General features: G+C 41.5%; 1 protein-coding gene across 1 annotated transcript; it reads right to left on the bottom strand.

Annotated features, from left to right (window-relative positions):
- Positions 1–6,340: 6,340 nt before the first annotated feature.
- Positions 6,341–7,279, bottom strand: LOC124871791 (olfactory receptor 1D2-like). The gene has a single exon (XM_047371354.1). It carries the CDS (start codon positions 7,277–7,279, stop codon positions 6,341–6,343), a length of 939 nt encoding a protein of 312 aa, XP_047227310.1.
- Between the last annotated feature and the right edge of the window lie 9,531 nt (positions 7,280–16,810).

Raw genomic sequence — 16,810 nt, 5'->3', positions numbered from 1 at the left:
AAATGGTCCTAGGTGGCACCCACTTGGCAAGCCCCTGCACAGAAGGCATCATCATTTCTCTTTCCAGTGCATGTTGCAGGGCCTCTGGCAGGGTGCATGGGTGGGCAAGGTTGGCTGGGGACAGGTCCCACACAGACTGATCACATGCCAGTTTAGTCTGCACTTTAGGATTTAATCATTCACCAATGTCTGCAGAGATGATCCTCCACATCTCCCTTATCCACTCAGTTCCACCTGCAAGAGCTCCACTCGGATACACAGGCCAAACTGCCGCTGCAGTGTGCCCATCAGCGTGTTATAGTCAACCCTTTAAGCAGGATCCAGCAGCAGCAGGCAGAACAGGTCATCCCCCGTCAAACACATGGTGAGGTTGAGAGCTCTTTGATCCACTGATCAGCTGTTGGCAGCTAGCAATATTTCGACCTGAACTCTAAAAATGTCCCAGTCCAATTTTCCATCATTTTGGGTGTTTTTATGCCACACGTTCTATTCAGTTCATGGGCACCACCATCTTTGTTTACATCCAAGGCGGCAGACCATAGGGTCTTCTGTGTGAGAAACAGTCAGACCATCCGCAGTGACGTTTCCTGGATTTTCCATGGAATATGTCTCGGCTCCTGGTTGGGTGCAACTCCCTTTTCCTTCAGTCTGAATGTGCACTGTAATTCAATTCAATTCAATTTGGCTTAATTTATATAGCGCCAATTCACAACACATGTTGTCTAAAGGCACTTCACAAAGTCAATTCAATCAAATCATACAGATTTCAAGTCAGGTACAAACATTCCAGTTAGTCCTAACTAACAAACAGTGCAGTCAGATTCAGTTATTTATTCAAATTGGTTAAAAAGTTTTTCTACCTATGGAAACCCAGCAGATTGCATAGAGTCAGTGACTTGTAGCAGCCACACCTCCAAGATGAGCATGTAGAGACAGTGGACAGTCAGTGGCGTTGACTTTGCATCAATCCCTCATACTGAGCATGCATGTAGCGACAGCGGAGAGAAACTGTAGTGTCCAAAGTAATGCCACTGACTAATGCAAAGCACGCCTGTGAAAGGTAGAGTTGCACTTGTGAAAAGGGCTTCAGGCTTGATAAAAGTAACATCTGACACCATTGTAACACTTTCTCTTACTAGTTGTTGTAACTCACACACAGGATGACACTGGTTGAAGCCTTGAACTCTTTATTTCAGCTTTTGCTGGCCACAGCAATGCCGTACAGAGAAGAACTGATCAGATCAGATCACATCATCTCTCCCAAAAAACCCCTGAAGTGCTTGGACCCTTGACTAGACTCCTGCCATATTTAAAACTGTGAAATTGGATATGGAGTGTCTGAAAGTGCGATAGCACAGTGAGCAGCTAGCTGCTAAGCTTCCAGCTGATCGACACAAAAAACGGAGACCTTTGAAACCAGCTCGCGCATTCAGATAAACATGTGTCTGAAAAAGTCACCATCGGCTGAGGAGTTCGATGACATGAAAAAAGTCCCTCCACTTTCTCTCAGAGAAAATCTCTGCTGTGAGGCTGCAGCAGTAAGTCATCCTGTAGCTGGTAGTGGAGGTGTCAAGTTATATGATAATAGGAAAAAGCAGGAACTTACACTAATTTCACATTTTGTTACACAGGCAGATCATTAAGGCTCGTACTAAATAGGGCAGTAAACAGGCAGGGAATAATCAGACATGACAACCAGTAACAAGCAGGAGAATCCAGTGGCGAGCGAAGAAAAACCTAACACTGGCAGATCATGACAGGAGGCGAAAGTTCACCGTCCCCAAAGCGCTGAGAAGTACCGATGGTGAGGAGGATTGCAAAACTGGACAAATGCTAACAAGAGCTGAACTGTAAGGTAACAAATAACTCTGCATTCAACCATAACACAACATCATGACAGGCACCGGAGATAACATTACCCAGAGGATCACTGAAATTAACAATTTTTAACTGCAAACATTTCAATACACTGATCACAATGCACTGGACAATGGGCATTGAATTGACCCTGGCAGTTGGACAGTTGGAATATTCCTAGACCAAAGAAAACATTCAATAAAACAACATTTTAGCAAATAAACTTGAACTAACTCAATATACCAAAAAGAAGTACACTGTTAGAATATTCCTAGACCTGTAGAAAGCATTCAACAAAATGATTCACAAGATTTAGCAAATAAACGTGAACGTTATGGCATCAGAGGCCACTTATTTAACTGGGTAAAGAGTGAATTTTGTATCAGAAAGAAGTTTGTCAAGATTGGTGACCACTGTTCTTCATGTTTGGACGTTATTTCTGGCGTCCACCAGGGGTCAGTATTGGTTCCTAAAACGTTTATGTTGTACATTAATGATTTGTGTAAGATCTCAGAATCATTGAAGTGTGTGTTATTATATTTTGACCATAACTTGCAGTTGTTAGTAGACAGGATAAAAACTGAGCTACAAAAAATGTTTTGCAATAGATAGATAGATAGATAATAGATAGATAGATAGATGTGTGTGTAACCCCTCGACCTTTGGCTTGTTACCATCGATCTTAAGATCACTCACTCGGGACTTCTTTCAGCTTCACTCCATTTACTAACACCAACTGTTACAGAAAACATAAATATGGTTGGTGGTGGTCTGGCTGTAGCTCCCCTACTCACAGCTGCTCACACTCACACTCACAGCTTCCAACTTTTGACCATGTGATCGTATAGTTTTTGTTAAAATGTAATTTCCATAAAAATAAAACAAACATATGCAAACAATTGAAATATATCACAAAATAATGTACATTCCTCTTAATAAAATATAACTATACCTGTTACAGAAAACATAAATGTAGATGGTGGTGGTCTGGCTGTAGCTCCTGCCTCTGCACAGCAAAGTAGTGACGCAGTCAACCCGCTAACACAATCCAAGCACACCAGCACAAGATACAGCTAACGGCTACTGATGCTAACAGACTCAACTAACCTCCTCTCCTCAGGCAACAAACTGCAGCGTTACAAACTCTTGGTAGTAGCAAGTTTTGACAAAATCACAATATCATCAAACAAACCATTTAACTCATCAGAAGTTTATAATTTTAATTTGGAACTTTACATAAATCACGGAGCTTCATTAATAGGTACCTACGCACTGAACGTCAGGCAGCAAAAGGGACCAGCTGCTGACGTCCTGCACACATATTTACCAACACCCACCACTAGGAGGCAACAAAACTCCATAAATATAAAAAAGCCCGAAATACATATAAAAAAAAAAGGAATCAAAACAGTTTCCCCGGATAATAAGAACGCATCTAACTACAAGCAAATCTTTTGCGCATAACGAGTAAATATATTTTAAGAAAATAAAAGTGCATTTTAACAAAATTCATCAAACAATAACAACCCTGTTACATGTGCGTATAACCAGAAGAAAATAGAAAAAAACAACAATTGTTTTTGTAATTGTAATATATTATTGGTACATTTATTTTGTAATTGTTATACAATTTGTATACGAAAACTGAGTAAATTGAATGTTGTTTGAGTCTTATTGAACTTATTATTTTATAATTTAGAACAAAGAATCAGAACAACTTATTAGTCAGTTATAGAGAAAAGATTAAGTTTGTACCTCCCTACTCCTTAAAATATGTAAATAACAACAGTATTGGTTTGTATTGGAGGACTATTCTGTTTATTTTAATTTTTTTACAGGTTTGAAATAAAGTGCTTAAATATCTTTGAAAGTTGAGAAGATTTATTACAAGGTTGTGGAGATTATAAATGATATTTAAGAATCGTTTTCATGAAAAACACACAAATATGCAGTTTTTATTCTATCAACCAGCCAGCACACACATTATTTGACAGGCTAGGTGTGATATTGTGTAGTATTTCCTGATGTCTTTTGGCATAGTGGCAACTTTTGTCATTTGAACAATCTATATAACATGTTTCATACATACATACAGTTCCACCCAAAGAGCTTCACTTAAGATAAAAACAGGAGGAAAATAACTAAATCAAATGAAATAATGAGCAAAACAAGGTTAAGTATGAGCCACGATTAAGAATTGTTTCAAAATATATACTGTATATTTTACGTTGAATAGTAATAGTAAAAGTCAAGTTACAATATTGTTCACAGCTAAGAACAAATAAATAAAAAATAGTATGACCATGTTTAGTCATATTCAATAAATTGGAATATTTCCATGACATCAGATTAAAAATATATTTTGAAAACAACAATTCTTAAGCAGGTATTGAACATACGTTACATTACGCTCATATTTCTGTATTAAAATGTTTTTATTGTATTGCTCTGGTGTAATAATAAATGTTGTGTTTTCATTGGCTGTAAGTGGAACATTATCATAATGAACAGAAATAAAAGCTTGAAAACCTCCATCTCTGTGTAATTACTCTATATAGTGTTTCCTTTAGTGAATTGAGTTACTTTTTATTAATGTTCTACTTTATTGAATATGACTGTAAACTATATGCAACCTAAAAGGGAAAACATTGGAATTGGAACATTGAATGGAATAAAAAAAAAAAAAATGGAGAAAAACTTAATCAAAACAAAACATAAAAGGATCAGAAACCTAATTTCACAGAAAATGTGAGACTACAGGACGGTCATTTGATTTTTATAGTTTCCTCAATTTAGTTTTGTATTTTGATAAACTAAAACCATAAATGAGCGGATTCATTATAGGGAGGTATGATGAGATTTTCTATGGAAACAAAGTATTTAAGAGTTTGTGGTAAATTGTTTGCCTCAAATCAAATAAATATAACATCAAAAAGTTTAATTATTGAAAAAGTGAACATGGAGATCAAATGTGGCACACGTTTGCATGAACTTTCTCCTGTTTTCTATTGAACTGACGCATATTTTGATGAGAAAAATGTAGGACCGCACAATTACAGCACTAGGCAGGACATAAATTGCTATTGTCAAATTTCCAACTATGCTGTTAACAGTAGTTTTAGATGGGAAACAAGCAAGGATGACTAGGCTCCAGTTCAAACACACCTTTTTTAAATACGGGCAGCATGACTTCAACCTAGATGTAAGAAACGTGTTAACAGCCATTAAGCAGAAAGGTATTAATCAAGCGACACAAACTGAAGTGATGACCCTCTTCTTCGGCATGACACCGGATTTTGCAGAAGGCAGCCTGAGTAAGAGATGACATAAACAGGAGAGAGCAGATCCCACAGAAATTTGGGATAGAAACCTGCTGTTCTATAAATGGAATTCACACCTAAAGCACACATCAGAATATACATTGGTTCATGGAGTTCATTATCCAAGATTATTGTCAAAACAACACAAATATTAATAGTTATCAATTATTAAGCAGCACATCAAAGTAAGAAAGTTGGGTGGAAGTTTGCTGCTTAATGTTAATTCCACAGAGGCAAACAACAGGACGCATATTGAGGAGAAATCAGAGGCCGATTATAGTGACGTAGTGCAGGAGGATGAACAGTGCAAACAGGTTAGGACGTTCTGGAACTCAAATATACACTAAGGGGAAGGAAGGAGAGCAGCAAGTGCTGAAATTTAAGATGTGTCTACAAAAACTCACATTTTTACAGGTTAATCACTGAGTTTTGATTTGAAGAGGACTTTTCATACCCAGAAAGTGTAAAAAGGTGCTACATATACTGCAAAAACAGGAGGAAAATACAAATAAACAATAAAACAAACAACACCAAAAATGAGCTAAACAAGGCTAAGCAAGGTAAAGATGAACAATTACAGAAATGTACAATTAACAGAGGTGATGTTGCTTTAAAAGACTGAGGAAAGGCAATTGTGTTAATGATGATATAGAGGAGATACTAGAGATAGAGATCTATGCTTCTTATCAGCATAGATTCTTACATCTAAATAAGCATTTTAAAACAAAGATTAAACATTACATGTATTATACATATGCTATAAATGTTAAATAATCACAACAATAAAAACAACAAAAAACAGAATATGGAAATAAAATAACATTAAACAAAATATTGGAAACAAAAATGATTATAAGCCAAACTAAAAATACAATAAACCAATAAAGTCACATAGTTAACTGACAGGCAAAAGTTAGAGCATTATTCCTGAACTAAAAAGACAAATTATGCTCATAATTATTAATTGTTTATTTTACCTGTGAACAGTAAAAGGCAAAGAACATGATTAGTTACTAATGAACAAAAGACATATAAAAAACAGTAGGACTACTAATACGTCTTACTGTACTTAAAGTGTGTGGGGGGGGGAATAATTAAAGAAATTACTTCATCAAAACAAAACATAAAAAGGTCAGAAACTTAATTTTACACAAAATATAAGACTACAGGACAATTTTCATTTTCATAGTGACCAAACTTTGAATTTGTTTTCGTATTTTCGTCAACTTGAAACCATAAATAAGTGGATTCATTATAGGAGGTATGATGAGAAATTCTATAGAAACAAAGTTTTTAAAGGTTTGAGGTAAATCTTTTGAGCCAAACCGAATATATATAACATCAAACAGGAGTGTTAGTGAAAAAGTGAACAAAGAGATCAGATGTGGCACACAGGTTTGCATGAACTTTCTCCTGTTTTCTAAAGAACCGACACATGTTTTTATGAGAAAAATGTAGGACCACACAATTAAAACACTATGTAGAACGTAAATTAATATTGTAATATATGCAACTATGCTGTTAACAGTAGTTTCAGCTGGAAAACAAGCAAGCATAACAATGCTCCAGTTCAAACAGATGAGTCTGTTAATGTACGGGCTGCATAGCTTCAACCTAGATGTTAGAATAGTGTTTACAGCTATAAAGCTGAAAGGTATTAACCAGGCAAGAGACACTAAAGTGATGACCCTCTGCTTCGGCATGACAGAGTGGTACTCCAGTGGTCGACATATAGCCAGATACCGATCATATGCCATGAGGGCAAGGATGGACAGATCACTGCAGGCAAAGGAGTACAACACCTGATTCTGCAGAAGGCAGCCTGAGTAAGAGATGACATGAACAGGAGAGAGCAGATCCCAGAGAAATTTGGGATAGAAACCTGCTGTTCCATAAAGGGAATTCATACAAAAAGCACACAGCAGAATATACATTGGTTCATGAAGTTCATTATCCAAGATTATTGTCAAAATAACACAAACATTTACAAGGATGATTACAAAGTAACACATCAAAGAGAGAAAGAAAAGAGGTACCCTGTAATTTCTTGTCTCATTTAAACCTGAAAGAAGAAACACTGAAATTTCTGAAACATTGTTCATGTTGGTTAAGAAATGCCTCTCTGCTATTTAACCAGTGTTTTAGTGTCTAATCTTATTGAATTTAAGGTGCTCTGTAGAAGCAGTGGGATTTCAAACCAGCCCATACTCTTTCTTTCAGGCAGTGTAGCACATTGATTGGGTGTTGCTTCATAAAGGTAAAGTTGATTCCACAGGGGCAGATAGACATGACATAGAGGACCCAGAGGCTGATTACAATCACACAACAATACAGGAGGATTGCCAGAGAAGAATGGTGAGAAAGTTCTGGAGGATACACATCTCCATACAGAATCTGCACATAAAGTCAAAACGGCTTAAAAATGTGGTAAAATGTAATAAAAATGTGATTGTTGGTGAGGAATAAATAAATACACCTCCACCTTATTTCCTTATAAAATGGCTAAAATCCCACACAGGTGTATCACATCAGGTGAACGTAAATACAGGTCCTTCTCAAAATATTAGCATATTGTGATAAAGTTCATTATTTTCCATAATGTCATGATGAAAATTTAACATTCATATATTTTAGATTCATTGCACACTAACTGAAATATTTCAGGTCTTTTATTGTCTTAATACGGATCATTTTGGCATACAGCTCATGAAAACCCAAAATTTCTATCTCACAAAATTAGCATATCATTAAAAGGGTCTCTAAACGAGCTATGAACCTAATCATCTGAATCAACGACTTAACTCTAAACACCTGCAAAAGATTCCTGAGGCCTTTAAAACTTCCAGCCTGGTTCATCACTCAAAACCCCAATCATGGGTAAGACTGCCGACCTGACTGCTGTCCAGAAGGCCACTATTGACACCCTCAAGCAAGAGGGTAAGACACAGAAAGAAATTTCTGAACAAATAGGCTGTTCCCAGAGTGCTGTATCAAGGCACCTCAGTGGGAAGTCTGTGGGAAGGAAAAAGTGTGGCAGAAAACGCTGCACAACGAGAAGAGGTGACCGGACCCTGAGGAAGATTGTGGAGAAGGGCCGATTCCAGACCTTGGGGGACCTGCGGAAGCAGTGGACTGAGTCTGGAGTAGAAACATCCAGAGCCACCGTGCACAGGCGTGTGCAGGAAATGGGCTACAGGTGCCGCATTCCCCAGACCTGGGCTACAGAGAAGCAGCACTGGACTGTTGCTCAGTGGTCCAAAGTACTTTTTTCGGATGAAAGCAAATTCTGCATGTCATTCGGAAATCAAGGTGCCAGAGTCTGGAGGAAGACTGGGGAGAAGGAAATGCCAGAAGTCCAGTGTCAAGTACCCACAGTCAGTGATGGTCTGGGGTGCCGTGTCAGCTGCTGGTGTTGGTCCACTGTGTTTTATCAAGGGCAGGGTCAATGCAGCTAGCTATCAGGAGATTTTAGAGCACTTCATGCTTCCATCTGCTGAAAAGCTTTATGGAGATGAAGATTTCATTTTTCAGCATGACCTGGCACCTGCTCACAGTGCCAAAACCACTGGTAAATGGTTTACTGACCATGGTATCACTGTGCTCAATTGGCCTGCCAACTCTCCGGACCTGAACCCCATAGAGAATCTGTGGGATATTGTGAAGAGAACGTTGAGAGACTCAAGACCCAACACTCTGGATGAGCTAAAGGCCGCTATCGAAGCATCCTGGGCCTCCATAAGACCTCAGCAGTGCCACAGGCTGATTGCCTCCATGCCACGCCGCATTGAAGCAGTCATTTCTGCAAATGGATTCCCGACCAAGTATTGAGTGCATAACTGTACATGATTATTTGAAGGTTGACATTTTTTGTATTAAAAACCCTTTTCTTTTATTGGTCGGATGAAATATGCTAATTTTGTGAGATAGGAATTTTGGGTTTTCATGAGCTGTATGCCACAATCATCCGTATTAAGACAATAAAAGACCTGAAATATTTCAGTTAGTGTGCAATGAATCTAAAATATATGAATGTTAAATTTCCATCATTACATTATGGAAAATAATTAACTTTATTACAATATGCTAATATTTTGAGAAGGACCTGTACAACATTGTTACCTAACAGAAGTCACTCACTGAAAATAAACTGTAATGCCAAAAGTATTCACTAATCTGCCTTCACACACAATGAACTGGAGTTACATCCCATTCGTCATCCATAAGGTTTGTTAGAGTAAGTTTGACTTCTACGTTTTCAGTTAAAGTTAGACACCTAACTGTTTGCTAGGTTTTTGTAAAGTTTCATAATTGACTTAATTGAAACATGAGGGCTGGAAACTAGAGTAGAAAGGATTAAACTTCCTTTGACATTAAAACTTACACAAAGAATAACAAGTAAAAGCAACTTATGTATGTTTAGTGTTAGCTTAAGCTTAGCTTTTTTTTGCTCAGTGATTTTAACATTCAATCTGGAAAGTCACAGATTCTAACTCCAATGTAAACCAAATATTACCGACTGGCGTTTAAATTAGATTATTGCAATAGTTTTCAATAGAAATACTGGGATGTTGCATGGTAATAGTCCCAGTTTTTCAATTTTAATGATTTCAATTTGAATGATTTCTTCTGATTATTATGTGTACATGGCATGTCTCTGTGCTTTAATGTGTGCAAATCTCTGGGGCTTAAATGCCCCTGGTAGGGTCTCCCATGGCAAACAGGCTCTAGGTGACTGGTCAGACAAAAAGCGGTTCAAGACATCTTCATGAGGTCCTCAAAATCGAGGCACGAATGTCACCTCATACGATGGAGCCGGGGTCCCACCCTGGAGCCAGGCCTGGGGTCCGGACTTATCGGACCCGGCCAGGCCAAGCCCGAATGAGAGACACAAGGCCATCCCCCAGTGGGCCCACCACCTGCAGGGGGAATCATGAGGGACCGGTGCAAAGAGGATTGGGCAGTGGATGAAGGTGGAGACCTCGGTGGCCTGATGTCTGGATGCTTAGGCTTGCTCTAGGGACGTGGAATGTTGCCTCGCTAGGGGGCAAGGAGCCTGAGCTTGTGCAGAAGGTCGAGAGATATTGACTAGAAATAGTCCGGCTCACCTCCACCCACATTGTGGGCTCTGGAATCCATCTCCTCGAGAGAGGCTGGACTCTCTTCTACTGTGGTGTGGCCCATGGGGAGAGCCAGCGGGTTGGGGTGGGTTTGCTTGTTGTCCCCCAGCTCAACCATCTTGTGTTGGGGTTTACCCCTGTCAATGACTGGGTTGCATCCCTATTGCCTTAGGGTTGGGGGCCTCCCGGATCTGAATCCGAGTGGTGTTTCGTTATTGTACTTTTGTGCTAATCACAGATTGTCCATAATAAACACCATGTTTAAGCATAAGGATGTTCATCAGTGCACTTGGCACCAGGATACCCTAGGCAGGAGATTGATGATCGACTTTGTTGTCGTGTCGTCAGACCTTCGGCCGCATGTTTTGGACACTCCGGTGAAGAGAGGGGCTGAGCTGTCCACTGATCACCACCTGGTAATGAGTTGGATCCGCTGGAAGAGGAGAAAGCTGGACAGACTTGGCAGGCCCAAGCGCATAGTGAGGGTCTGCTGGGAACATCTGGCAGAGCCCTCGGCCAGGGATGTATTCAACTCCCACCTCCGGGAGAGCTTTGACCAGATTCTGGGGGATGTTGAGCCCGAGTGGACCATGTTCTCCGCATCTATTGTCAATGCTGCTGCCTGTAGCTGCGGTCGTAAGGTCTGCGGTGCCTGTCGCGGCGGGAATCCCAGAACCCGGTGGTGGACACTGGCAGTAAGGGATGCTGTCAAGCTGAAGAAGGAGTCCTATCGGCTGTGGTTGGCTTGTGGGACTCCTGAGGCGGCTGACAGGTACTGTGAGGCAAAGCCAGAGTCAAAAACTGGGCCCTGGGAGGAGTTCAGTGAGGCTATGGAGAAGGACTACCGGTTGGCCTTGAAGCGATTCTGGCAAACCATCCGGCGCCTCAGGAGGGGGATGCAGTGCTTTGCCAACACAGTTTACAGTGTGTGTGGGGAGCTGCTGACCTCGACTGGGGAGTACTTGAGGATCTCCTCAATCCTGCTGTCACCCATTCCCTGGTGGAAGCAGTGGCTGGGGACCCAGCATTGGACTCTTTCATCACCCAGGCTTAAGTCACCGAGGTGATTAAAAAGCTCCACTGTGGCATGGCTTCGGGGGTGGATGAGATCTGCCCTGAATACCTCAAGTCTTTGGATGTTGTGGGGCTGTCATGGTTGACACGCCTCTTCAACATTGCGTGGCGGACGGGTGACCGGAGGGTGTGTTCCAACTACAGGGAGATCACACTGCTCAGCCTCCCTGGTAAGGTCTACGCCAGGGTATTGGAGAGGAGAGTCTGGCTGATTGTCGAACCTCGGTTTCAGGAGGAGCAGTGTGGTTTTTGTCCTGGCCGTGGAACACTGGACCAGCTCTACACCCTTTGCAGGGTACTTGAGGGTTCATGGGAGTTTCGCCAACCGGTCCACATGTGTTTTGTAGACCTGGAGAAGGCATTCGACTGTGTCTCTCGTGTTGTCCTGTGGGGGGTGCTCCAGGAGTATGGAATCGGGGGCCCTTTAGTAGGGGCCATCCAGTCTCTGTACAAGCGGAGCAGGAGTTTGGTCCACATTCGTCTTTTTGGGAAACCTCTGAGGATTTTCACCTTCGCCTGTATATTGACTTTGATAGGGATATGAATCTTCTGATCTTCTTGATATCAGACAGATTTCCAGCTTTGTCAAGCCTGCAAGCATCTATTTAACCTCCGAGCGCAGTATTGGCAAAATTCCACGGCTGGAAATGGCAGTTAGCTTGAGCTAACTATTTAACACATTTGCCTGTGACATCAGAGCTGCAATACACGCTGGAAGATGTAGTAGCAGTCCGTTTCCTGGCAAAATGGGTGATGGCCCATCATACTTTAGCTGTTGTGGCAAACAAAAACAACTTTTAAAATAATTCAAATATCTCAGTTATTATTACTCTGATTAAATGAAACATCTGGTCAAATGACACCCTCCGGTGCTCTTACCCAATTAGGGGGCTGTTAGGATACTCTGCATGCCCCTAGGGGCACAACCTAACCCAGTAAATGACTGTCCTCAACCACTCCAGGATAGCACATGGTTCCATTCAATGACTGTCCAGTTTTTTGCATCTGCCTCTCTTCCGCGTGGGTGGGTACACCCACACTAACTCCCCAACCACAAAGTACAGCCCCTTGGAGTGCATGTTATAATTCCTCTTCTGTTTTACTCTAGCATCCTAAATATGTCTTTGGGCATATTTTTGTGCGTTGTCCAACCGGTTCTGCAGCTGCCTGGCATTGACTGGTCCCGCAGGTGTCTGTGACGCATCAGGGTGCCACCTGAATACAAGCTGTGCAGGAGTTCTCAGCTCACAGCCTAGCATCAGGAGGGCAGGTGAACAGGAAGTCAATTCCTGGACAGTTTAAATCCAAGTCACTCTGGTGGTCTGATGTGATAATGATAGCTGTCCCGCAAGACTCTGATTAAATCGCTCCCATTACTTTTGGGATGGAGGGGTGTGGTATGAGTCTTGGCTATCCCCAACGACTTACACATGGTGGAGAAAACTCTGGATTCACAATTCCTCCCCTGATCACTTTGGATGGATTTCAGAATTCCATTTTGTAAAAGCTTTCAATTTCTACATTGAAAGGGGCCCATGATGCCCACACCCTCCTGCTGCATGGGCACTCTTGTAGGAAACAGTTGCAAGTGAGCCCTTGACTGTCTTTGGAATCCTTTACGAGCTGTGCAGAGGCCACGACATATGCAGATGTCCTCAGCATCTCTTCTAAACCTACCCCAGTAAAAGGCTTTATGGAGGGGCCAAATAGTCTTTGGCCCCCCAAAATGACCCATGTCCAGATTCAATGCACCCCCCTGAGAACCATTTCCTGCAGAGCTATGGGGACCACAACCTGCCATGTCTTTCTCCTTGTGGCCAGTTCCATCGAGGCCCACTGAAAGATACCAACCAAAGGCCGCAGTGCCCCAAACTTGGCCCACAGTCCCTTAGTCACTGTAGACAGCACAGCCATTTTCTCCCATGGTGGTCAATGCTGCTCCCCCTCCCACAACACCACTGGCTATAATTCTGGAATCTACCTTTGCTCTCCAGAGCAGTAGGCAGCTCCAATCACTGGCAGCTCTCTTCACTATGGTCTGGTTGCCTCTTCCCCCTGTATGTCCTGGCCTACTGACCCAGGGCCTGTTCCCAGCTCGGGTACGCCAGTCACAGTAATGGTAGCCCATCGCATTGCATGGCCATTGGGATACAATCATCTGCATTTCCACACTGATCCTCTGTCCTGTGGGTGAATGTGAACTGTCAGTTGTTGTTTTGGCAGATAGCCAAACTGACCTCGCTTCACTGTACTTTGCTGTACTAACCTCGCTTCGCTGTACTCAAAGCTTTGCTATTGTTGGCTACCACCCTTTCTCCCTCGGTCCTCATCTGTGATAGGACCGCACCCATTGTATCAGTGTCCAGAAAGAAGGGTAACTGCGGGTCAGGCGGTGATAAGATTGTTGCGCTAGTGAGGGGCTTGCAAAAGACTATTCACAGTACTCTGACCAGAAGAATGACACCCCTTTAAAGCAGGCAGGATTGTGGCAGAAGTCCACCAAATTTACACCACAGCAATCCCCAGCTGTCTCTCCAGGTGCTCAGATCTGTGTTGATTGTCTGTGGAAGGGGTGTGCGGGACATAGGCGTGGGGGTGAAAAGTTTACCACCTACTACCCTGGACCATTTCCAAGTGTGTTGGTCTAGGTGCCACAGCACTTCACCTGATGTCCAGTGCTCCCACAGCCCAGGCAGAGATGTGGACTAGGGGTAATTTCAGTCTCATCATCAGTTCAGTTCATTATCAGATCAGTGACTTCTTCCAGCCACACTGGTCTCTAAGCCACCATCTCACATTCTGTTGCTGAAGTGATCCTTGGTGGCACCCACTCGGCATGCCCCTGCACAGAAGCCATCACCATCTCTCTTCCAGTGCATATTCCAGAACCTGTGGGAGGATGCGTGGGCAGGCCAGTTGCATGTGGGTTAAGATTGGGTGGGGACAATGCCCACACAAACTGATCACATGCCAGTTTAGTCTGCACATCAGGATTCAATCATTTGCCAACATCTGCAGAGATTATCCTCCACATCTCCGTCGTCCACTCAGTTCCACCTGCAGGTGCTCCACTCAGATACACAGACCAAACTGCGGTGCACTGCAGTGGCGTCTCCCATCAAACACATGGCGAGTTGGGGAGCTCTTTGATCCACCGATGAGCCGCTGGCAGTTGCCAGTATTTCGAACTGAGCTCTAAAAGCTTCCAGTCAAATTTTGCATCATATTTGGGCGTCGACTCAGTCCATGGGCACTGCCATCTTTGTTTACGTCAATAAGGGCGTAAATAATGAGGGCTGGCCATAGGGTCTTCAGTGTCTTCAGTCGGATCATCCACAGTGGCTGGGCCATGAAATTTGGCTCCATCTTCACACTGGTGCCGCCACCACAGTAACCCGAACACTGCAAATCCCTGGTGGGGTGCAACCCCCTCCTTCTTCAATCTAAATGTGTACTGGAGTGTCCATGGTAACACCACCGACTCCTGCAGAGCATGCCTGTGGAAGGTAGAGCTGCACTTATAAATAGGGCTTTCAGGCGCAGTGAAGTTAACTTCTGATACCAGTTTAACACCTTCTCTTACTAGGTGTTGTAACTCACACACAAGATGACAGTGGTTTAAGCCTTAAACTCTTTATTCTGGCTGTTGTTGACCACAGCCATGCCATACAGAGAAAGAAGAATAGTGATGAGAAGGACAAGAGGATCAACTGTTTGAAGAGCAGAGTTCCTGCCTGAAGCAATTCACTAGGATGAATGATGTGATCATCACTAGCCCCCATATTAAGCCCCGATCATACGTTAGAGCAGTGACCACTGACAGCGGGGGTGAGCACATAGAGATGGATGCAAAATATTCATCAAATTTAAGGGAACACCAGAGGAGGCCATAGTACTGATGGTTAAGGAGCATTGATAAACAGGACAGATACCATAAAGGAACAAGAACTGGACTATAAGGTAACAAATAACTGCATTCAACCATAACACAACAGCATGACAGGCACTGGAGATGGCATTACCCGGAGGATCACTGAAATGGACAACATTGAACTGCAAACATTTCAATACACTGATCACAATTTACTGGACAATGGACCTGACATTGACCCAGACAACTACTTCTTCAACACCAACCAACTGCGGCTATTACACTGATGAACACTATCATCAAATTAACAAGGAAGTGAAATTATCTATTATACAACTGTAGGAATTTGCATGCAAATTTTACAATTAAGGATTAATTGAATCAATTCACACAATCATTTAATATCATCTCAATATCAGAATAACTGATTAATACAGAGAGAGGAATGGACTGAGAGCTTGAAATATATCATTTTGTGCACGTGGACCGACAAAACAAAGGAGGTGGTAAGGTTGTTATAAATACCGATACAAATCTAGTTTCTCAGAGTGTTGGATACTGTCAACTGCTGTGAATGACCTGGTAGAATGTGTACTGACTGAAATCTATAAAAACAATTATATAAAAAATAATTAGGCGTATAATTAGTTTTATACATCAAACACCGGGATGAAGTATTGAACTGTTTAGGGAATGGATGGACGAAATGTTTTCCCATAAAAATAACTAAACATTTTTGAGGAATTGCTGCAAAGTCAACGCCAGTGACTGTCCACTGTCTCTACATGCTCATCCAGGAGGAGGGAATGCTACAAATCTCTGACTCAATGCAATCTGCTGGGTTTCCTTAGATAGAAAAACGTTTTATACAATTTGAATAAATAACTGAATCTGACTGCACTGTTTAATTGGAATGTATGTACCTGACTTTTGTGAAGTGCCTTGAGACAACTTGTGTTGTGAATTGGCGCTATATAAATAAACTGAATTGAACTGAATTGAATTTTTCATCTGTGGAGATTTAAACATCGTCTTGCTTAATCCAACTAATTGCAAAATGACGTAGAACTTCATTACTACTATACATGTTATACACCTGTATCAAAAATTACCAGACCTACGAGAATAACTATGCACTCTGCTACCTTTGTTAATAACATCTACAAATGACATCACAAGCAACATAATAAGTGGATTAATCACCAGTGACCATTTGCCTGTTTTTATTTAACCAAAGCTATAAAATTAGTCAACTTACAAAACTTATAAAAAGAAACTTATAAAAGAAAATAACAAGAAATATAAGAACACTGACCATTCTTGGATGACAAAAGGTCTACAAAATCTATGTAAAAAGAAAAAGACACTGTACAGAAAATTTTTTAAGACTGAGAACCAAAGAACACGAAAACAAATACAAGACATTTAAAAATAAGTTAAATATTTATGAATAATAAATTATTCACAGAAAGTCAGCTAGGGTTCAGAGCTAACCGATCAAAAGCACTTGCAGATTCAATAGAAGAAATTATTAACTCAATAGGCCAAAAAGAAGTACACAGTTAGAATAT

The sequence above is a fragment of the Girardinichthys multiradiatus genome, chromosome 7, assembly GCF_021462225.1.
Source record: "Girardinichthys multiradiatus isolate DD_20200921_A chromosome 7, DD_fGirMul_XY1, whole genome shotgun sequence".
Taxonomy (NCBI): Eukaryota; Metazoa; Chordata; class Actinopteri; order Cyprinodontiformes; family Goodeidae; genus Girardinichthys; species Girardinichthys multiradiatus.
This window is presented reverse-complemented; position numbering and strand designations above follow the sequence as displayed.